The sequence below is a fragment of the Cornus florida genome, unplaced genomic scaffold (assembly GCF_030987335.1).
Source record: "Cornus florida cultivar Cherokee Brave unplaced genomic scaffold, ASM3098733v1 CherokeeBrave_3.0.0_Hap2_Chr03, whole genome shotgun sequence".
Taxonomy (NCBI): domain Eukaryota; kingdom Viridiplantae; phylum Streptophyta; class Magnoliopsida; order Cornales; family Cornaceae; genus Cornus; species Cornus florida.
In genome coordinates, this window is record NW_026775573.1 from 72369216 (window position 1) to 72393426 (window position 24211).

Genomic DNA, 24211 nt, shown 5'->3' on the forward strand with positions numbered 1-24211 from the left:
CTATAATAACATAACGAAGAAACATGCTCTGGAGTTGCTTGTTTTATGAAAGTTTAAGACGAAATGGTAGATGGCTCATAGATGAGCAAAAGAACTCTTGAATATAAGTCAGTGTTAGGAACACAAGTTTTTATAAAAACAGAATATAGATAGTTAGTGCGTTAAAACTTTAGCCAGCCGTTAATAACGAGAAGAATGTCTTACTTACAATCGATCTGTGATAATACCAATCTGTGCAGACCCACTAGATACTGAAAGAATGTCTACTGGCCATAAGGTTCCCTTCCTGTTTAGGGGCCTGATGCATCATTTTAAGTGCTGGCTTCACCTTCTCTCGAGAACCCCATCCATTTGCCATCACACTCATATTTCTCCACTTGTCCTAAGCCACATAGAGACCAAATAAAATGACACACCATGTACAATAGTCTAGACAGCTAACGTATGCTGCAAAATAATCATTTAAATAACTATCATCTAAGTTTCACCAAACTACATTATTATTTCACCAAAAATACTCCCAGAGAACAAATGAAATAACATTATAAGATTAGTACCTTGATATCTACATTTGAATGTAGTTACAAGACACCACTAAATTCTGGATCTTTCTGTATCTTACGCCACTTGCCTGCCCCATGCTTAACAACTCCAGCTCTAAGAGCTGCTTCTTCTTCTGGTGTCCATTTATGCTTAGGATAACCCATCTAAAAAGGACACTCAGAAACCTAGAGAGCACCCTATCATCACAAAAGAGATAACATAACTAACTGAAAAATGAAAAATAATTCCATACAAAGGCTGAGCTAAATACATTAAGAACTGAAGCTGTATTACTCAATAATAAATCAAGAACAGAAAATTGACAACATATCATATGAATTGACAAAACAAAACATTTTATATATATAATCAACAATGTCATTACATTCATTCAAAAAATAAAAATAATATCTTTACAATGCTGAAAAACAAATAAAAATCAATCAGTTGGCATCTTGAATCGACAAACCGGACAAGAATTATTCGACTCTAGCCAATGAACAAGGCAGTCTTCGTGATAGATGTGAGAGCATGGCATGCAGGTGACTTCCGACCCAACTTCAAACTTTTCCAAGCATATAATACATTGATCCTTGGAACCCTCTATCATCCTCACTTTTTCTAATGCCTCAACCGAAGATTTAGTAGCGGGTACAGTTTCTAACCCATGGTCTTCCTCTTCCTCTTCCTCTTCCTCCACTGATACTGGCCTTACCAGAACATTTATGTCCAACACAAGAAATGGAGCGCTGGTAGTACTAAAACTTGTGTCAACTGTCATGGCACGACAACAGGAGAGAATATCAAAAAATTTGTCACGACTAAGGGAGATTCCCACACTAGAGAGGAATTGAGAGAAGCAAGAGTGTGCTATGTCATCAGACCACAAAACAGCCGTGGAAATTGGGTATTTTGTGTTTCTCACGGTGAAACTTTCTTCCAGAAGAAGAAGATTGAATTTACGGCTGTGAACTCGTACTTCCAGGCCAAACGAATCAGTCGACGGTGGCATCAATTTAGGGTTAATTTCAGCAACACGTTTTTTCAGCTTCCATTCCATCGTTTCAAGATAAAACACCTGATCGTCGTCGTCATCCCAAGAATCGGCCATTATAATTGACAAAGATATCACCCAAAAATGGGAGGAAATGGAAGGAAAGGGAAGGCTAGGGTTGATGTATTATTTCTGACGAACGGCGAACCCGAACTGGAGCAGCGGGCGATGGAAACTGAAAGATATAAAATGGAAAGTGAAGGCTAGGATTGATGCCAAATTTACCCAAAGAGGATTGAGTTTGCAAAACAAGAATTACAGACCTTGATTAGTTGACCGTTAGAAGCAGAACTTGAAATTTGAAATTTCTGCCGTTAGGAGCAGAATTCTGCCCAACGAGATACTATTTCTGACGAACGGCGAACCCGGACTGGAGCAGCGGGCGATGGAAAGTGAAAGATATAAAATGGAAAGGGAAGGCTAGGGTTGATGCCAAATTTACCCAAAAAGGATTTAGTTTGAAAAACAAGAATTACAGACCTTGATTAGTTGACCGTTAGCAGCAGAACTTGAAATTTGAATTTTCTGCCGTTAGAAGCAGAACTTGAAATTTGAAATTTCTGCCGAACGAGATATTATTTCTGACGAACGGAAACTGACGAACGGCGAATCCGAACTGGAGCAGCGGGCGATGGAAACCGAAAGATATGGGTTTTGATTTTTTGAACAATCTGAAATGATATGCCGATATGGGTTTTGATATAGGTAATAGGTTTTCCACTTTTGATTCTTGTAGACAGATAGATAAACTGAAAAATATGGGTTCTGAACTTCTGATTCTTGTAGATTTTGTAGTTTGCAGTTGCAGAGATAGAGAGACTAATGAGTTTTGAAACCCTACACAAAATCAAGATTGCAGTTGCAGAGAGAGAGAGAGAGGGCAAGTTCAGAGTTGAGAACGAGAATAGAGATGGAGTCGATTGGGGAGGCTGAAATTATTTGCCCAAAAAATATTTTTCTGTCTGGCGGCCCATCATTTATGGGCCCATAAATTTTTAGGCCCATAATTTTGATTATTTCTCACCGGTTTTTTCTCTTTCGACCCGAATTAAACCCGACAATGAATCTGAATTAAACTTGACAATGAATCAGATATGATTTTTAAAAAAAAAAACTGTAGCACAGGCTCCAAATTTGTTGAGAAACAAACCAACATACAACAGCGGAAACCACCAAAGTTAGGAAAGCAGCAAGTAGAGTGACCCAAAGTTAGACAGTCATCAAAGCAACAACTCCAGCAACAACTCCAAGGCTGTATCCACAAGGTGCCGCCGATTGAGAAAAAAACCACCCAACCACGCACAAGAAGGCAGGAACAACAAAACCCAACATAGATCAGAGATCTAACTGGAGACAAAACAATAATCCACCCCGTCGAGCCAGAAAACCAACCAAGCAGGAGTAGATCTGACAAAACAATAGCAAAATAGTGTAAAACCACCTACCGATCAACTATTTACAATACGCCGAGTTTATTATGCAGTGGGTGGCAAGGATCGACCCCTTCCCACTCCCATGAAAGGGAGTGGAGAGGAAGCATAAGAAAGAGAAGGAAGAAAATGAAGGGCGGCGACTGAAGTGTTAAAGTGAGGCGAGAGAAAAGAGAGAGAGAAAGATGAATCTATTTAATGTAATCGGATAATTTGACGGTTTTTTATTAACTCTATCCATTTCTGTTTTTGTTATTTTATTATTCAGTTTCAATAATCTCTCCATTTAGGATCACAACTTTTAATGCTTTTCGCTGACAAAAATTAAAAACTATTGGGATTTGACATTGTAATTAGTTCATGAAATTCATTGAAATTTAAGAACAGCATAAAAGAGTTGTTAACTTCAACTTTGAAACTAAATATTATTCACCCAATAATTTAGACCATTGCAAGTTTGTACAGCAAAATAGTTGGTGACTGTCCTAGTAGGTTAAAGAGCCTTTTTCCTCCTAAAACAGACTTCATTTATATACAACGTAATAGTTTGTACTTAAATGAAGTCTTTATGCTTCTGGGAACACACACACAATCCTAGACTGAAAAATGGATTATTTCTCACTTAGCATAGCAAGGAAACAGAACTATACAAAAGGCGATTTGTTCTGATCCAAAAGACGGCTTGAAATGTCTCACAAGACCAGTAAAGATGTGAGACATTTCAATATTTTGCTGCTACCTCCGGTTACGTTTAGAATAATTTATCAAACTCCGAATTTAGACAATATAATTAGAACATATATTTTGTGTTGCAAACTTCAACCCCTCATAATTTTTTTGGGCTTTTAACATTCATAAATTTACATGATTCAGTGTCTACATACAAAAACCACCTCATCATTGGGTGCAGATTTTTTCTTTTTTTTGGGTCAACTATACAGAGACAAACTACACTCTACTAGCTTAGCTGGTAGCAGAAATTTCTTGAAAACAAATAAATTTGATTTAAATAGAATACAAGAGAAGCTAATGTAAGCTTGGCGATCGACTACATCTTCCTTTAAAGTAATCCTTGAGGGAAAGTCTACTGCTTTGCTCCATGCTGCTGATAGATGTGGAGTTGTCATCCAAATCAAGGAGCGCGACACCCAAATGGGACTCGGCACTTGAGTCTGGATAAACTTCATCTCGTTACTTTCCGGGTTTTCAGAATTATTCCTGTCCCCAAACTCGGAATTCACCCACTCATCCACGCCTTTCTCCCCTCTTAAGATCTTCAGTGTCTAATATATAAGAAAGAGTAAACAAGGAATTGTAAGTTCGATGTTAAAGGGGTGTTTAAGAATAGGTAAACATAGTGAGCAACCATTATGGAACTGATATTACCTCGTTCATTTTAGGACGAAGCCTAGCAGATCGTGTGAGACAGAGGGTTGCTGCTAGAGCCATTCTCTGGATTTGAACCTCACTAATTTCATTATCCAAATTCGCATCCAATATGCTGGCCAAATCCCCTCTCTCTAGTTTGGGTTTTTCCTAAAAATGAAGTACTTGATTATTTACATAACTGGAACACTTTTGGAAGTGAAAAGTTTGTGTTATAGAGAAGGCCCTTACCCAGATGATCAAGCTTTCTTGTCCATTGGGAGTTTCTGAATTGATCAGTTTTCTCCCTGATAACAATTCAAGGAGCACTACACCGAAAGAGTAGACATCAATTTTGTCGCTGAATTTCCCATACATGAAATATTCAGGTGCAAGATATCCAAAAGTTCCTACTACGTCGCTGTGTGTTAGAAAAGGTGAAGACGTTGGCCCCCATATCGCAAGCCCAAAATCAGATAACTGCGACAGAAATGACAATCAGCCATACTGTAAATTATAATAACTTCAATCTGTATTAGTCCAGTGAAGCACCTACGGTTCAAACTCATCCGAGAGAAGAATGTTCGAAGATTTGACATCTCTCTGAATAATAGGCGGAAAACATTCATTGTGCAAATAATTTAGAGTGTAAGCGATCCCAACAGCTATATTGAATCTCACTTCCAATGACAGAAGGGGTTTTGCTTTGTTATAACCTGCCTTGTAGAACAATTGCATATTAGCATAGTTTCGAAGAAATTTAACCAATTACTCGTAAAAAAAAAAAAAAAAAACATGAATATCAGCAGAAGCTTTTTACCATGTAGATTTTCCTCCAAGTTTCCTTTAGGCAGTAAATCATAAACAGACATTAGATCTTTATCTTCAACAGAAATTCCAAGCAGAGCAGCGATATTTTTGTGCTTCAAAGAGGTCATAATATTGTTCGACGACTTCAAAATCTTCACTGCCACTGGCTTGCCCTCAGGAAGAAGCCCCTTGTATACACAGTTACACCCTCCTTTCCCGATCAAATTTTCTGCAAAGAAACCAGATGTTTAGGAAGAGAATACAATTAAAAGAGGAATTAACTTGTTATGTCACAACCAAATTAGAGGCAGTAACCTGAGGAGAATTGAGGCGTTGAAATTTTCAAAATTCCATGCCGAAACCACTTGCAGGCAGATGAATTTGTTTTGAGGAGAAGCTCCAAATTTTCGCTTAGCTCAATCTTGCCTGCAAAGTTGCTACTCTCTCTTCCCAAAGGAAACTCGGTTCTACTTGAGCTAAAACTAGCCTCGGATTGAGGTGTTTCTTGCAAAGACCGGATTCGTAAGCTCATCATCACCCATTGCACCACAGACATATTTCTTGCTTCCGGGGCTGTTGGCATTATTGCACTAGCTGTCCGGAGTAGGGGCCAACCACGCTTCTGCTCTGCAAAGTCCTCTGTTGAAAAAGAAAGTGAACGCAAAGGAAGTTTCCTGTCTTTCTCGGTAGGGCTTAAATTGTCATCTTTCGACTCTCCACTGCTCTCTCTCTTGATCCATCTTCAAAGCTTTCAACCACTCCATGACTGTCTTGTAATCTCTGATATCTCAGATCACCAAATTCAGAATGGTCACCTTTGAAAGTTGAATTTCCAGCAAGATATAAACCGCGTTTCGGATCTCCTGTCAGACCTATTATCATCAGAATCAATTCAATACACCCTCCCCTAAAGATATAACTATAACTGGTTCTTTCACAGAAAGGGATACCGAACCTGCTAGTTGGGTCGTTGCACTCATTCTGAAGCCAACCTTCCCATTGTGGATAGCTAGAACTTCAGTGGTTGGAGGAAGTCGCTTTGCGCAATATTTAGCAATTGAAGCCCACCCCCTATAAAATGCCTCTTTGTTCAGAGTCTTCAGACTAATGAGAAAGAAATTACATGAACTGAACTTATGCTATGTTCAGTCACGTGGAATTGATGTCTTGGAATTGAATTCAGGAACAAAAAAAAAAAAAAAAAAAGATTTCTTGGAATTGGAATTGGTGAAAAATTAGTTGAAACTCCAAAAATTAGTTCAAACTTTAAACTAATTTTTCAACAATTCCAAGTTCCAAAGCGCCAATTCTATGCAACCAAACACAACATTAATGTAAAACAATGCTATTGCTACAATTACCCAAGAGGGCTTAGCTTGCTGATCCCCACAATTACAGTCCTGGCAGCCCGATTCTTCGCCTCTCCCGCTAAAACCTTTCTGATTGAACTTCCTTCAAGGCCTCTCGAATGAGATCTACCTGACATACAACAAATATGAGAAAAAAACAATAAAAATCAGAAAGAGTACCCTTTTTTTTCTTTTTCCTTTTTTCTCATTGAGATGGCTATAAGTTAAGAAAAACAAACCTGTTTTGAATTACATAAACTTCTAAATAATTATCCAACAAGGCACTCTCTCTTGAAGTAGAATCTGTAAAGATAAATCCATGTAACAATTTGAGGATATGAATTTAACAAATCAAATGCATTTCAAGATAGTAAATCTACAAAAGTAAGGAACTTAGAAGGGGGGTGGTTAATATAGGGTTAAGATTTATTTATACAATGATATGTTTCCATTTATTTGCAGGATATTAGGAAATGCAATGTCATAGCAATACAAAGAGCTTATATACAATGGTTAGACAGTAAAAAGAATAAAAACTAAAGGACGTACAGTAGCTGCAGCATATGCCACCATTATGCTGTTCCTCCCCTTGTATGGAGTGACGTTTGTTAGCAACTCCCATAGAACCATTGAAAAGCTGTAGACAATCACCTTATGATCATCTAGGAAGCATGGACATGCCAAAATGGGCGAAGACTCCTTGTCCGACACGTATCGGACACCGACACTTGTTGGACACGCCCGACACATGTCGGACACACCAAAAAACGTGTCTGAAATTTTTTATTTTTTTTAAATTTTTAGACACGGCACGGACACTCCGCAGACATGCATCCGACACGCCAGGGGTGTGTGTCTGAAACGCGTGTCTTATTTTCGGGGGTCTAAAAGAAAATTTTTGAAAGAAAATTGGAATAAAGTATAAATATGTGAATTTATTTAACAACTTTTACTCACTTATGTGGTCAGTACATAATAATTTTAAACTTGTAATTAAATGATACTAGTTATTATTCTAATGTCTTGTTTTTTATTTGGTTTTATAACACTGCAACATTGTTCTTTTATAGTTTATTAGTTATGAGTTATGATTTGTTTATTTCTTCATTGTGAGGCTGATGAAAAATAGTAACACGCAATAATTTTACAAGTACTACATCATATATATATATATATATATATATATATATACACTATTCGCCGTGTCCCGCCGTGTCCGTGTCCTAATTTTTTTGGATTTGCCCTATTGCCGTGTCCGTGCTTCTTACATGATCATAGTGCTTCTTCAACCCCAATTTTAGTGGGTCTATGCTAAACAACTGATTCAAATAAAATGTAAGGCTCAGACTAAAATTTAAGGCAATCTAAATTTTTGTCCCAGAAAGAGTACCTCAGGAGCCATCCACCGGTAAGTACCAGCCTCTGTTGTCATATCTCCTTCTGATTCATCCCTTGCTAACCCGAAGTCAGCTAGCTTGATTTTCTTGATGTCTTCTGTGAGAAGTATATTGCCTACAATAAATATGAATGATTCTAAGTTCAACCGTGTCATCAATTATTTAAAAATTTATGAAAAATGAGTTATTCATTTAAAATAAAAGTAAACAAACTGTAAGAGTGCCACCTGTCAAAAGAACATAAAATCCAAACATCATAATGTGCACACTCAGAGGATGTGTAACTGCATGTCAACCAAAAGCAAAGGTCATTTTGGGCACTTTAGGGCGTGTGCGCGCGTGCAAGTTTGTGTTGTGAAATGATGAGGATGCCTCTCTCTACAGTTTTGTGCTGCTTCAGATATGAGCCAAACGGATTATAAGATCATGAACAGGGGAAAATAAGAACCAAATCGTTTTTCATGCTTAAATCATATCAATCCTAACCAGAAAACCCAGTAATGAAACCAATTTCAAAGACCAATTAGACTACACCGGGTTTCAAATCACGGTGAATGATTCCATTTGCATGCAAATATTCCATTGCTCTAGAAATTCCAAATGCAAAATTTATAGAGCGCTTCAGATCTGGACAACTAGGACGGATGCTCCACAAGTACTTCTGAAGTGTACCGCCTCTCATAAGTGCTGTTATTATCATCATTGTTGGTTTGATATGGGCACCAACGAATTGTTTCAGTAAAGGGAAATGCTAAAAGACCCGACTACTGTTCACCCGACATTAGCCGACACACACTTGTCAAATGCAGATTGGTACAACTGGGCAGACAATTTTTCCCTTTCTTGATGCAACTTTACTTTCTCTCATCTCTCTTTCGATCCTCTTTCTCCCTTCTCTCTCCGGTCGAGAATCCTTCATCTCTCTCGGACGTTCCCTTCTCCCTCCCTTCTCTCTCGGTTAATCACAAGTTTTTTTTTGCTTTCTTGTGAAGACCCATTTCTTCCAAGTCATCATCACCGGGATTTCACTGTCGGCAACCATAAGCCTCCGGCCGGTGCTTGTCTTCTCCATCGTCGGCGTCTCCGTCGCTGATCTGCTTTCTTCTCAATACTTAGACTCGCCAACCTTGATTGTATCGAAACCATCAAACCGTAATGGCCGAGGACCAAACTCACCTCCACCACGGTAGACCCAGTTCCGCCTTTGCTACCCAAACCAGAGTAGACCAACACAATTCCGGCGACGAAGTGAGATGATGGCGATGCCGCGATGAAGTGAGATTATCCCGTCGGCGATGAAGTGAGATGATCCCTCTGGTTTCACAGAATAGTTGGGACGGCGATGAAGATCCGGAGATGTCGATCTTGTCGTGATGGAGGCGGCGGCGGTGAGCAAGAGATGGGCTGTGGTGCTGCACTGATTGCGACTCGCGGCGGCATGATGGCAGTGAGTGTGGGCTTTGGACAACGGTAGAAGCTTACTGTGAGGATGTTGATGGCGGCGCCGGCGAAGAGGGAGATGGCTGGGTCCAATCCGGTCATGGAGAGCCGGCGAAACAGATCCGGGTCTTGGACTTGCAGTGCGGTATGCTTGCGGCAGCGGTGCCCAGCTGGATGGTTCAGACGGTTCGCTGCACCGGCGAGGAGCAGTTGGAGATGGGCAAGCTTAATCGGCTGTGGATGGCGGCTGGAGCTAGTGAACAACAGACGAGGGAGAATGAAAGATGTGAGTTTGATTCTTACAGATTTTGTAGTTTGCAGAGAGGCAGAGGATGGGTTTACCGGTGGTCGCGGAATTTTAGCCCGAAAGATGGGTTCGTCGCCGATTGTTAGAGAGAGAGAGGAGGGAGAGAGAAGGGACATCCGGTTCAACAAAAAAACAAGTAGGAAAATTGCCACGTTGGACAGCCACCTACGCAGTCGGTTTTTTTGGGGTAAATAGTGGTCGGGTCGTGTAGCACCGCTCTTCAATAAAACATCTCATCTTAGTAAATAAAGGAAGGAACATGGATACTTTCAAACAATAAATAGTCCTTGTGTTAAGTTAAGAGAGGAGTGGAGATAAAAGTTAGAAATGTGTACATATTAACAATAATCGCGCCTACATCGCGCCTACTTTCTGGACTTAGACCGCTAAATGCATTTAGAAATAATAGCAAAAATATTAAAAAAAAATAAGTAGCTCCTAAAACAGAAAGGGCAACAACAACTTATTCTCAATACTGCTTTTGTATATAGCCGTCATTGTCATAAAAATTCAGACCTTAATCAAGCAATTTTGAGGCCTGCCACACCTATCCCCACCAATCTTCAAATTTTGGGGCTACATTTAAGATCAATTTGTACTCATATTTACTTTTAGTAAAAATACTGAATGGAGATGGTTAACACTTAACAAGTAACTGGATAAGAAAAGTAACAACCAAAACAACTTATTGAGGTTCACTGGAGCTAAAAGTAGCCTCGGATTGAGGTGTTTCTTGCAAAGACCGGCTTGGTAAGCTCATCACCCATTGCACCACAGACATATTTCTTGCTTCCGGAGCTGGTGGTATCATTGCACTAGCTGTCCGGAGTAGGGGCCAACCAGGCTTCTGCTCTGCAAAGTCCTCTGTTGAAAAAGAAAGTGAATGCAAAGGAAGTTTCCTGTCCTTCTCGGTTGGGCTTAAATTGTCATCTTTTGACTCTCCACTGCCTCTCTTGATCCATCTTCAAAGCTACCAACCACTCCATGACTGTGTCTTGCAATCTCTGATATCTCAGATCACCAAATTCAGAATGGTCATCTTTGAAAGTTGAACTTCCAGCAAGATATAAACCGGGTTTCGAATCTCCTGTCAGACCTATTATCATCAGAATCAAATTCAATACTCCCTCCCCTAAAGATATAACAATAACTGGTTCTTTCACAGAAAGGGATACCGAACTTCTCTTGTCGTTCAATTGAGCTTATGGGAGATTGGACTACTTTTTCAAACAAATAGGAATAACCAAAATGACGCTATTCAAAGTCTTGAGCCACGGCCTAAACAGCAACAACATATGCTCTTTTTGGAACAACCTAAATCGAATTTGGAACAACTTCAATAACATTTTCTGACAAAGAAAATAATAGTATGCTCATAGCCGCGCAATGGTCAGGCCAAGGCCGCAAAAAGAAACATCCAATTGTTTTACACTACGAAAGGCCAGTTCAGTTCTCGACTCAACCTATCAAGTGTCTTCTTCGGCCCCCAGGCCTCTGTTTGCTCAGTTTCACCTTTCGTGACGCAAGATGGAATTGAAAGCAATTTGTTTAGGATCCAAGATAGATGAGCGGAAGGAGTGGTGTGAATTGATCCATGGAACAGATGCTCTAGAGACCTATCTTTTGTTTGGACTTTGGGAAATAGACCACCTGCGGAACCTACTTCTACTTGGTGGCAATTTCATCGCCTTTATAAACAAACGATTTGGCCCTTATAAGGAGGGGAATCCAAGGCTCAGGAAAATAAGAAGCAGATCCGGGGATGGTGAAATCAAAGAGGAGAAGAAAGTTCTCCAGGGACGGACAAGAGCAAGAAGCGTGTCTGTGGGCAAAGAGATAGACTCACTACTTATCCTTTTCTCCCATGCATTTCATCAGGTAACTCCTGTTAAAACAGAACAGGAACGGTCATGAACAATAGATTCAATTCCACACAAATGAGTAGAGATAGGTTAATGACAAAAGATCTAAAGAAAGAATGGAATCGATTGGACGGAGGAAACAGACTTTAGTTTCACTCCAATTTCTCTTGTATGTTCTTTAGTTTGGGAAGCCTCACAACCCCAAAAGCTGCTGAGAAGCATCGGTCAATTGCTTCGTTGAATACTTCTTTCGTACTTGTGGTTCTACATCCCATCTCCTTCGAATTATTTGGCTTTCCCATGAAAGGTAGATGGCTATATGTGGGGGCACTACCTTAAAGAAGTAAAGCCCAAGTGGATGTGGGTCCGCAAGGTTATATAATGAAGAATCTCCACAGGACGCCCTCTGATCCATCTGATCACGGTTACATACTAAAGAATTACATATTATAGGATGGCCAAGTTTAATTCATTTATCACACAAGCGATTAGAAACAAGGATTACAGAAATGAGCTTCTTTTGGGTAACTGTAAAGCGATTAGATCACTTTTAAGGATAGTACTTGCGCCTGTTTTGAATTACATAAACCTTCATAAACTTCTAAATAATTATCCAACAAGGGACTCTCTCTTGAAGTAGAATCTGAAAAGATAAATCCATGTAACAATATGAGGATTTGATTTTACCAAATCTAATGCATTTCAAGATAGTAATTCTATCAAAGTAAAGAACTTAGAGGGTGGCTTGTGTGTAGTACCAAAGTCTCTGGAGACATGAACAGCGAAAATGCAGACACCGGGTTTTGCTACTTTCACAAGAGCCCAATTGAGAAGCTCTCTGCTCTGGCCATCGATTCAGATCCCAACCAACACATTCCTCGTCTCTACAGCCTTAGTCTCCTCGAAAATCATTGTGTTTTTTCCTAATTAAATATTATATGTATAAATAGAAAGAAAGAGAAACTTAATTTTCCTAATAAACAAAAGCATATCTCACTCCCCATTTGGTTTATTGAAAGGGAGAACCTTTGACATAACTCCAAATAATATACCTCAAGGGTTCTCACAATTTGAATAAAATTATTTCACTTCCTTTTGCTCTAAATTGAGTCTAGAGAGGGAATGGAGGTGTTGCATTTGATAAACATCTATTAGAAGGGAGGAGACTGCAAATAAAGAAATTGACATGTTTACACAACACAGAGGAATAAAATTATTTGTTCTATACAAATTATTTAAATGTGCCTTCTGCTCTATCAAATCATTTAAAAATTAGTATATGTCATTGTGCAAAACATTTTCAGGGTTCCTAGAAAGGACAATATTTTCATATGTACTTTAGTGGGGCCCACATAGAACCAAAAAAAAAAAAAAAAAAGGTTCATTGAAGTGGATAGGAAACTTCATTCAAAATTCCCATTTCCCTCTCTCTCTCTCTCTCTCTATTTGGAAACATAAAGGCAAGTGCATTGAAATGAACAGGAAACTTCACCCAGTTTCTCTCTCTCTCACTCTCAGTATAATTACCTAGTCTTTTTTTGTAAGACCTGAGTGTCGTACATGAATATTCTGCCATGTACTCAGTGAAAGGTATATTGATGTATAATTTAGTTACACCCTCAAGAACATCTAGATTTTTACGTAACTGGTTGTTAGCAAACATACATACACTAGTACAAAATAAATACGTTCATCAATATATACACATTGTGCATCAACATGAATATGAGGTGTCGGTCAACCATTACCACGTGATACACCAATGACAATGAATAAAGAAAGAAAGAAAGAAAAATATTTTAAGGCCAGTAAATTCATAAAAAGGAAGAGTTACGACTCTTATAAATCTATAATAACATAACGAAGAAACATGCTCTGGAGTTGCTTGTTTTATGGAAGTTTAAGATGAAATGGTAGATGGCTCATAGATGAGCAAAAGAACTCTTGAATATAAGTCAGTGTTAGGAACACAAGTTTTTATAAAAACAGAATATAGATAGTTAGGGCGTTAAAACTTTAGCCAGCCGTTAATAACGAGAAGAATGTCTTACTTACAATCGATCTGTGATAATACCAATCTGTGCAGACCCACTAGATACTGAAAGAATGTCTACTGGCCATAAGGTTCCCTTCCTGTTTAGGGGCCTGATGCATCATTTTAAGTGCTGGCTTCACCTTCTCTCGAGAACCCCATCCATTTGCCATCACACTCATATTTCTCCACTTGTCCTAAGCCACATAGAGACCAAATAAAATGACACACCATGTACAATAGTCTAGACAGCTAACATATGCTGCAAAATAATCATTTAAATAACTATCATCTAAGTTTCACCAGACTACATTATTATTTCACCAAAAATACTCCCAGAGAACAAATGAAATAACATTTTAAGATTAGTACCTTGATATCTACATTACAAGACACCACTAAATTCTGGATCTTTCTGTATCTTACGCCACTTGCCTGCCCCATGCTTAACAACTCCAGCTCTAAGAGCTGCTGCTTCTTCTGGTGTCCATTTATGCTTAGGATAACCCATCTAAAAAGGACACTCAGAAACCTAGAGAGCACCCTATCATCACAAAAGAGATAACATAACTAACTGAAAAATGAAAAGCAATTCCATACAAAGGCTGAGCTAAATACATTAAGAACTGAAGCTGTATTACTCAATAATAAATCAAGAACAGAAAATTGACAACATATCATATGAATTGACAAAACAAAACATTTTATATATATAATCAACAATGTCATTACATTCATTCAAAAAATAAAAATAATATCTTTACAATGCTGAAAAACAAATAAAAATCAATCAGTTGGCATCTTGAATCGACAAACCGGACAAGAATTATTCAACTCTAGCCAATGAACAAGGCAGTCTTCGTGATAGATGTGAGAGCATGGCATGCAGGTGACTTCCGACCCAACTTCAAACTTTTCCAAGCATATAATACATTGATCCTTGGAACCCTCTATCATCCTCACTTTTTCTAATGCCTCAACCGAAGATTTAGTAGCGGGTACAGTTTCTAACCCATGGTCTTCCTCTTCCTCTTCCTCTTCCTCCACTGATACTGGCCTTACCAGAACATTTATGTCCAACACAAGAAATGGAGCGCTGGTAGTACTAAAACTTGTGTCTACTGTCATGGCACGACAACAGGAGAGAATATCAAAAAATTTGTCACGACTAAGGGAGATTCCCACACTAGAGAGGAATTGAGAGAAGCAAGAGTGTGCTACGTCATCAGACCACAAAACAGCCGTGGAAATTGGGTATTTTGTGCTTCTCACGGTGAAACTTTCTTCCAGAAGAAGAAGATTGAATTTACGGCTGTGAACTCGTACTTCCAGGCCAAACGAATCAGTCGACGGTGGCATCAATTTAGGGTTAATTTCAGCAACACGTTTTTTCAGCTTCCATTCCATCGTTTCAAGATAAAACACCTGATCGTCGTCGTCATCCCAAGAATCGGCCATTATAATTGACAAAGATATCACCCAAAAATGGGAGGAAATGGAAGGAAAGGGAAGGCTAGGGTTGATGTATTATTTCTGACGAACGGCGAACCCGAACTGGAGCAGCGGGCGATGGAAACTGAAAGATATAAAATGGAAAGGGAAGGCTAGGATTGATGCCAAATTTACCCAAAGAGGATTGAGTTTGCAAAACAAGAATTACAGACCTTGATTAGTTGACCGTTAGAAGCAGAACTTGAAATTTAAAATTTCTGCCGTTAGAAGCAGAACTTGAAATTTGAAATTTCTGCCGTTAGGAGCAGAATTCTGCCCAACGAGATACTATTTCTGACGAACGGCGAACCCGGACTGGAGCAGCGGGCGATGGAAAGTGAAAGATATAAAATGGAAAGGGAAGGCTAGGGTTGATGCCAAATTTACCCAAAAAGGATTTAGTTTGCAAAACAAGAATTACAGACCTTGATTAGTTGACCGTTAGCAGCAGAACTTGAAATTTGAATTTTCTGCCGTTAGAAGCAGAACTTGAAATTTGAAATTTGAAATTTCTGCCGAACGAGATATTATTTCTGACGAACGGAAACTGACGAACGGCGAATCCGAACGGCGAATCCGAACTGGAGCAGCGGGCGATGGAAACTGAAAGATATGGGTTTTGATTTTTTGAACAATCTGAAATGATATGCCGATATGGGTGTTGATATAGGTAATAGGTTTTCAACTTTTGATTCATGTAGACAGATAGATAAACTGAAATATATGGGTTTTGAACTTCTGATTTTTGTAGATTTTGTAGTTTGCAGTTGCAGAGAGAGAGAGAGACTAGGGCAAGTTCAAAGTTGAGAACGTGAATAGAGATGGAGGCGATTGGGGAGGCTGAAATTATTTGCCCTAAATTTTTTTTTTTTTTTTCCTAGCGGTTCACCATACATGGGCCTATAAATTTTGAGGGCCCATTAAAATGAAATTAAACTATGGTAGAAATTAATAGTTTAATTTAGTACCTTTACAATTCATTAATGAGAGATTGAACTTTAAAGTTCAAATAGGTAAGTTATAGTTTCATTTAATAGTACCTTTCTTTCGTAACTAATGTTAATTTTTCTTTTCATTTTCACCGTACCAAACACAGCCTTAGGATTTGAATTTGTGGTTGAAGAAGGTGGCCAAGGGTGGGGCTCACAAATGGTTGGAATAAAAAAACAGTCCCCTGCCTAATTTGTGTCTGGACCCTTCACCATGTCGTGGCAAGGCCAAAGCAGCACTCCCCGTGCGCCGTGGCACTTGGCATCCAGACGAGTCGGACGACTAATTAATGGGTTAAAACTAAAAATCATGCTTATGGGTGGGTATTACTATTTTTTTTTTTTTTCTTGCATTGAAAAAAGAATAATTTACTCTCTATAAAAAGTATAATAACTTGCAATTTTAGTACCTTTACAATTCATTAATAAAGAGATTGAACTTTAAAATTTTAATCACATGCTCTAAAAAAATTTGTTTTGATCCAAAAGATAGCTTGAAATGTCTCACAAGACCAGTAAAGAGCATTTCAACTTAATTTGTTCTTGTCATATGTTCATGCATACGAATTCAGTTACCGGTTATAACAATGTTGAGATTTTACCTATTATAATCCAGGATTATACAAATTGTACAGCTATAGGATTGAATTATTTTCTCCTTAATTTAGGACTAACTGGTAGGTAATTAGTTTCCCGATTATTGTATATTTAGTTACATATTTTAGCTAGATATTACTCTATAAATTGAATGTAACACCATCATGAATGATATTGAATAGAGTTTTAATTCTCATATTCTTTCTATAAATTGAATGTAACATCATCGTGAATGATATTGAATAGAGTTTTAATTCTCATATTCTTTCTCTGAATTTCAAGATGGTATCAGAGCCATCTTTGAACCGTGTCTTTGAATCTTTTTGAATTTATTTTTATTTTTATTTTAAATTCATTGAACCATACCTATACACATACACATACCCATACACATACACCAGACCCATCACAAGCCGCAGCCGAACTATTGCCTGCCACTGCTGACGATCTGCCATCGTCGGATCTGAATCTGTCGTGAACCGCTGCACCGCTACCTGCCAGCGACTTTCCAAACGACGACGACGCTGCCACAACGAACCGCTCAACCTCGCCTGCCGGATCTGCTCTTGCGGCCATACCAGAACTGTCGGTCGTCTCCATCGCCGGCTACTTTCCAAACTCACTACCACGAGCCGTCCCCATCGCGCTATCCACTGGCCGTTAATCAGTCGGCCGTGTCCCCATCGAGGCCAAACCAGCCACTGCACCAGTTTGTCCCTGCCGGATCTATTGTCGACGGTGGGCTCTTCTCAGATCAGATCCGCCACTGTCGTCGTCTTCTCCGGCGACGCAAGCCATAATCGTTCTCTGCTGCTGCCTCGCATTCAATTTTTTATTTTATATTTGTCTCTCTTAACAGAGACGCAGCTTAATATATTTTGTGTTATGTTATTTTATTAATATATATATATATATATATATATATATTCCTTAAAAAAAAAAAAAATGAGTGAAAAAAATATTGAATCCTCTGGGACGAAATCAATTCCTACTTTTGTTCAATCTGAAGGTGTTTTTAATGCAGGGATTAATCTTACTGAATCCAATTATGATGTTTGGTCCCAACTGATGGAGATGCATATTGCTGAAAAGGAGAAACTCTCCTATATTCATGGCAAGACTAAGCCACCTACTGAATCAGAAGATGGTTATGACAAGTGGTATACCGAAAATCAGAAAGTGAAGCGGTGGCTATTAACATCCATGACTCAAGAAATTATGAAGCGTTATTTACGCTTACCAATTGCTAGGGTTGCAACTCGGGCGGGCTGGAGACTTAATTCGGGCTCAGCCTATATACAAAATCTTTTGCCCAAGCCCAGCCTGAGCCCGCCTAAAGCCCAATCCCAGCCACCCAAGCCCAGCCCATAATTAACTTCTCTTACCCAAGCCCGCCCATGAGCCCATGCCTCTGTATTCAGAATGTAAAAAATAAGAAATTTGTGCAGCTACAAGGACTCGAACAGCTTTCCTCCAAGAAAATTCCCAAACACATTACCAACTAAGCTATTATACACTTGTGAAATAACATAGTTTTAAAATAAATATGCCCTTTCCGGGCTCGGGCTGGGCTTCGGGTTTTATATAATATCAACCTAAGCCCAGCTTGAATTAAATTCGAGCTTAGAATATATAGCCCAAGCCCAGACCTAGAACAGAAAAACACTGCCCAAGCCCTGAAAATTTCGGGTTGGGCTTGGGTAAATTATGGCTGGCCCAACCCGAGTTACAGCCCTACCCATTGCCTACGAAATCTGGAATGCTCTATCAAAGGTTTTTTATAATGGGAATGATGAGTTACAAGTTTTCACCTTGAACCAAAAGGCCTTCACCGCCAAACAAAAGGGAAAATCTCTATCTGAATATTATGGAAAGCTAACTGAGGTTTTCCGAGAAATGGACCATCGAGATAAAGTGGTCATGAAAGATCCAGATGACATTGAAGCATATCGGAAGTTTATCGAGCGACTAAGCGTTCACATCTTTCTTGCCAAATCGGATGGTGATTTTGAACAAGTTCATGGAGAAATTCTACGTAACGATCCAGTTTCAGACTTGGAAGGCTGCTACTCTTTAGTTCGATGAGAAACGGTACGTCGTGCAACTCTAAAAGGGGAATCCGAAAACTCTGAAGCTTCACTCATGATGGCTCGAAACATGTCTAAGCAAAACTGGCAGCACCGTACTAAACCCAATCAATCTAAAGCCACCAACGGTGCAGACAAGTCTACCTACAAATGCACCTATTGCAATCAAACTGGTCATACCAAAAGTCGTTGTTTCGAACTTATGGGATAGCCGGAATGGTGGGATCATAGTCGTTGGAAGAAGAATTCGACGAAGACCTCCACTGTAGCAATTGTTAAGACAGATGATGATGGTGCTGACAAGGCCTTGGGGTTGGTAGAAACTGGAGATAATGGTGGTAAGGTTTTAAATATTTCTACACATGTTGTTAATAGTGCATGGATAGTTGATTCTGGTGATACAGATCATATGACATTTGAGTCTAGACAGGTCTCCTCTCTTGTAATACCCCTAATTTAAAAGGATAGACCTGAAATTTATGTAATTGTTTAAGTTGCGTTTTTATTTATTTAATGGTGAATTTGTTTTGATTTAATTGTGAATTAATTGTAAATTGTTTGATTTGCTTTAATTGAATTTTAAAATTTTTAATTGTTTATTTGAATTGCTTGTTACTTGTTTAATTGTGTGAATTAGTATTGACTTGTTAATTAAGTTTAGGTTTTTATTTTGGTTGTTATTTAATTGGATTTAGGTTGGTAGAATTAATTATTTAATTGTATTTTATTTTTCTGTACTATGTTAATTGAACTTAGGGTTTTGGTTTTATTTATTTTTCTAGCCGACTTAGTTTTTCACGTCTAGTATTAAGACTAGAATTAGGGTAACCTTAATCCTATAAATTTAGGTATTAAGTTCTGCCTAGGATTTTTAGAAAACCCTATTCACGTATGTAAAGGCAGAGAGAGAGAACAGAGGAGGAGTTTTGCAGTAGAAATCGCCGGAGACCTTAGAAGACGACGTAGAGATTTTGAACAAAAGTCTCAAAGGCAAGTTCTAATCATAAATCCTTCCCTTTGCCTAGTGTTCTTTGCACGTCTAATACAACTCCAAGGAATATAAGGATTAAAATTTAAACTGAAATTTTCCATGCCTCTGTTGTGTTAAAACTGTAGATGTTTGTAAATTATATACTATTGTTTAGATGTTTTCCTGTATACCATATAATTGCATTTATGTTAATTAATGAATAAAGGGGTTTAATCAATTTTGGAACACCTTGGGACAACATTAAACTAAATATGGTTCGTGTGGGTGTTCACCTGAACAGTATGTTCATGGATGGGAAAAACATTCCAGTTTAAATTCTGTGGTATAATTCATGATTAATTGGTATCATTGGTTGAATAAGGAATTTAAATGGCTTTTGATCATACTGGAATCTAATTTAAACACTTAGGAACCCTAGGGATGAAGGTCAATTCATCAGAAACTCACCGGAATTGAAAACGATGAAGACACAGGAAGAGAGATGGCTCAAAGTTTAAAGAGCAGGCTCTTAGAAACCAAAGAGCCGGCTCTAGGGGACTTGGAGCCGGCTCCAAGACTGGGAGAGCTGACTCCAAGCAAGAAAGAGCAGGCTCTTTCTTTGGAAGAGCAGGCTCTTTCAACCGGTTTCCAGATTTTTGTTTTTCTACGACCTGTTTGGCTACGGAACTCGGATTTTGGGATTTTCTGATTTTGGAGGAAGCTATACTTGGGTGTGTTGAGATGTTCCAAGTCTAGTTAACACTTGAGAGAGTGGATTAATGCTTATAAACCAGTAGGTGTTTATAGCTTGAACACTGGTAAGTCTCGACGGAAATTGTTTTATTTCAGTGCAGAGGAATGTTAAATTATTGAACCTTGATTTATTTATTTTCTGTGAATGGAAAATTGATTAATATGATATTATTAATAGTGACAAGCATGATAATTAATATGGTTATTATTATACTTGGCATGGATTTATAAACGAGGAAATAAATTATCTGCATGCTCAGAGTAAGATAATTTGTAATGGAGATATGGGATGAATATGATAGTTTATCTATTTACTTTATGTTCGTCATGGATTTAATTGATATATCTTATTATTTTTATTTATCAGTTGCTGGAGTAAACATGTTAGTCTATACTTCTATTTATGCTTATTATGGTTCAGTTGTTATGTGCATTGATTTTGTATTCTATCAACTGTTGGATGGATTGGATTGTATGTACCGGTATGGGACGGTGACATACTAGGTTTGGATTAGCTCAAATTGCTAAGTCCTACCTACTTTGGAATAAGGATATGGATTATAAAAATAAAATCCTCCTTATGTATAAGTCTGTGTGGTTGAATAAACTGAATGATTTAAGTCTGTGCGATTGAATATGCTGAACGACTTACTGGATTTCTTATGGATGAATGTGAACGGATTTTAAATATATTATTATGGTACCGTGATATGAGCTTGAGTCTCAGAGTCGACGGTTAGGGAGCGTATATGCAGTAGGACGCGTAGCTGGCTATGCTGGTTGAGGTGTACCCTGTTAGGTTTAGGTAGTCATGCCCACTCAGGTGTGTTTTGCATGTTACCTTCTACTCAGGTTGAGACCCGTATCATAGTCCAATGAGAGTCCATAGTGTGGATATATATATATATATATATAGACACGGATTATATAGTTATTGTTGAGTTGGTTAGAGTGTATATGCGTATCGAGTCTTTGCTTGGATTGTAGTAGGATAGAACTTGTTCGTGGGCCTGACCCACTCTTATTTTTCAGGTGTACGTCGGTTCCAGGCTTGAGCTTGTTCGTACTGAGCAGAGGCGATCACTCATTCTTCCGACGACGTAGGAGCTCTATTCATATGGTTTTCTTTTAGTTTTTCAGTTCAATTTGGTTTTCTTATTAGGGGTCCACATGATGGATTCCCGAGTTGTACCCTTGGAGGTTTTGGAGTTGGATTATTATTATCTGGGATTGTAAGTATTTAATTTTAAAGGATTTTATATTTTAGATTTCTTTCAGCTTAAACTATTATTTCTTAAATTCATCTTGCATTCTGTGTTCGTTTTAACATATTAATTGTTTAATATCCCTCTGGTTTGGGCCTGATCAACTCGTGTCTCGGATCCGAGGGATATCACACCTCTGAATTCCTCCTCACAATAATTTATTTCTATTGCTAATGGTACTTCGACCTTAGTTATTGGAGAAGGATCTTTGACACTCACTGATAATCTGCATTTAGATTCTATTTTAGTTATTCCATCTTTATTTTATAATCTTTTGTCAGTTTCCCAGATAACCACAACTTTATCTTGTGTTGTAATTTTTTGGCTTGATTTTTGTGTGTTTAAGGACATCCAAACAAAGCAAACGATTGGTTGTGGTATTAGGCGAGGGAAGCTGTATTACTTGGACTTGTTGTCAAAAAGTTCCGACAAGCGTTGACAGTGGATGGTTATGAGGGGGAGAAAAAGAAATTTAAAATCTGGCTGTGGTATCGACGTTTGGGGCATGCTTCTTTTGGTTATCTGAAAAAATTATTTTCTAGTTTATTTGAAAATTTTGATGGTTCTATTTTACGCTGTGATGTTTGTGAACTAGCAAAGAGCCACTATGCTTCGTTTCCATTATGTTTGACTAAAAGTCCACTTCCTCTTATGATTATACATTCTGATGTTTGGGGTTCGTCCAAAGTCACTACTTGAGGTGGATCATGTTGGCTTGTTACTTTTATTAATGACTGTACCAGGATGACCTAGTTGTGCTTGATGAAATCCAAAAGTGAAGTGAACTTATTGTTTCAAAAATTTCATAAAATGGTTGTAACTCACTACAATGCATATGTTCAGGTTCTCCGTAGTGACAGTGGTGGAGAATATGAGAGTTTTGACCTTCAACAATATTTGGAAGCACATGGAACTATTCATCAAACCACTTGTTCCAATACACCCCAGCAGAACAGGGTTGCAGAGCGAAAAAATCACCACTTGTCAGAAGTTGTTCGTGCTTCCTTGATAGAAGCTCATATGCCGTTATCGTATTGGGGAGAAGCACTTGCCTCTGCAGTATATCTAATCAATCGAGTACCTTCCAGCTCTATTGACTTCTAGACACCATTGTAGGCTCTCATTGATGCAATTGTTGCCCCAACCGTCCCAAATCTACCTCTTCGTGTCTTTGGTTGTGTAGCATTTGTACACCTCCATAAGCATCAACGCAACAAGCTAACTCCTCGAGCGCTGCGATTTGTTTTTCTCGGATATGCTACTCATCAAAAGGGGTATCGCTGTTGTGACCCTCCAATTAACAAATGTTTATCACCATGGATGTTGTCTTCCATGAAGACTTGTATTTTTTCTCTGCGTCTGAACTTCAGGGGGAGTACTAGAAAGAAATTCAGACTCTAGATTATGATTATCACATTATGTGTCGAACCATCATTTGTCAGAATCAAATTTGTCATTTGTAAGTCAATTATCTACTGCATCTATTCCTAACAGTGTGCAGGAAGCTTTAGCTGACCCTAGGTGGAAAGCAGCTATGAAAGAGGAGATAAAATCCTTACAGAAAAATAAAACTTGGAAACTCATTGATCCTCCACCAGGAAAGAAACCAGTAGGATGTCGATGGATTTACACTGTGAAGTATATAAAGTCGATGGCATAGTTGAACACTTTAAAGCAAGATTAGTGGCAAAAGGTTACACCCAAACCTATGGAATCAATTACACATAGACATTCACACCTGTAGCCAAAATCAACACAGTTCGTGTCTTGTTGTCTTTAGCTGTGAACTTGGATTGGCCATTTCAACAATTTAATGTGAAGAATGCCTTTCTGCATGGTGAATTATCTGAAGAAGTCTACATGGATTTCCCACCAGGATGCATGATACCCGAAAAGTATAGTCGGAAAATCTACAGGTTAAAGAAATCATTATATGGGTTGAAACAATCTCCGAGAGCATGGTTTGGAAGATTCACAAAGTCGATGATAGCCTTTGGCTACTGTTAGAGCAATTCAGACCACACATTATTCCTGAAGAAACAACAGGGTAAGATCACTGCACTTATTGTATATGTAGATGACATGGTGGTTATAGGGAATGATCCTGAAGAAATGAAGGCTCTCAAGAAGTACTTGTCCAGAGAATTCGAAATGAAAGATCTAGGTCCTTTGAGATATTTTCTTGGGATCGAAGTATCTCGATCTAATAAAGGAATCTTTCTATCTCAAGCAAATATGTCATAGATCTATTACAAGAGACTGGCACGACAGCATGTCAACCAGCTGAGACACCAGTGGAAGAAGGACTAAAGTTATGTGTTGAGTCCAACCAAGTACCTGCTAATAAAGGAAGATACCAAAGACTTGTAGGGAGATTGATGTGCTTAGCACACACGAGACCGGATCTGGCTTATGCATTGAGCATTGTTAGCCAGTTTATGCATGATCCTAGAGAGCAACATATGAATGC

General features: G+C 38.5%; 4 protein-coding genes and 1 pseudogene across 4 annotated transcripts; all 5 read right to left on the bottom strand.

The window, feature by feature from the left end:
* Positions 1 to 882: 882 nt before the first annotated feature.
* Positions 883 to 2523, bottom strand: LOC132300765 (probable E3 ubiquitin-protein ligase XERICO). Its single transcript, XM_059797995.1, has 2 exons — positions 1861 to 2523; positions 883 to 1772 (listed from the first exon to the last, which is right to left on the bottom strand). Exon 2 carries the CDS (start codon positions 1652 to 1654, stop codon positions 983 to 985), a length of 672 nt encoding a protein of 223 aa, XP_059653978.1. The 5' UTR covers positions 1655 to 1772; positions 1861 to 2523; the 3' UTR covers positions 883 to 982.
* A 1318-nt stretch (positions 2524 to 3841) lies between these two features.
* On the bottom strand, positions 3842 to 6872 carry LOC132301736 (protein kinase STUNTED-like; annotated as a pseudogene).
* A 91-nt stretch (positions 6873 to 6963) lies between these two features.
* LOC132301737 (serine/threonine-protein kinase STY13-like) lies at positions 6964 to 9020 on the bottom strand. The gene is made up of 5 exons (XM_059798966.1): positions 8967 to 9020; positions 8483 to 8699; positions 7942 to 8063; positions 7820 to 7870; positions 6964 to 7202 (listed from the first exon to the last, which is right to left on the bottom strand). The coding sequence occupies exons 1-5, from the start codon at positions 9018 to 9020 to the stop codon at positions 7065 to 7067; spliced, it is 582 nt and encodes a 193-aa protein (XP_059654949.1). The 3' UTR covers positions 6964 to 7064.
* Positions 9021 to 10621: 1601 nt separating this feature from the next.
* LOC132301738 (telomere repeat-binding factor 1-like) lies at positions 10622 to 14100 on the bottom strand. Its single transcript, XM_059798967.1, has 4 exons — positions 13979 to 14100; positions 13893 to 13896; positions 13657 to 13786; positions 10622 to 10827 (listed from the first exon to the last, which is right to left on the bottom strand). Exons 1-4 carry the CDS (start codon positions 14098 to 14100, stop codon positions 10622 to 10624), a joined length of 462 nt encoding a protein of 153 aa, XP_059654950.1.
* A 175-nt stretch (positions 14101 to 14275) lies between these two features.
* On the bottom strand, positions 14276 to 16116 carry LOC132300767 (probable E3 ubiquitin-protein ligase XERICO). The gene is made up of 2 exons (XM_059797996.1): positions 15254 to 16116; positions 14276 to 15165 (listed from the first exon to the last, which is right to left on the bottom strand). The coding sequence occupies exon 2, from the start codon at positions 15045 to 15047 to the stop codon at positions 14376 to 14378; it is 672 nt and encodes a 223-aa protein (XP_059653979.1). The 5' UTR covers positions 15048 to 15165; positions 15254 to 16116; the 3' UTR covers positions 14276 to 14375.
* Positions 16117 to 24211: the final 8095 nt, after the last annotated feature.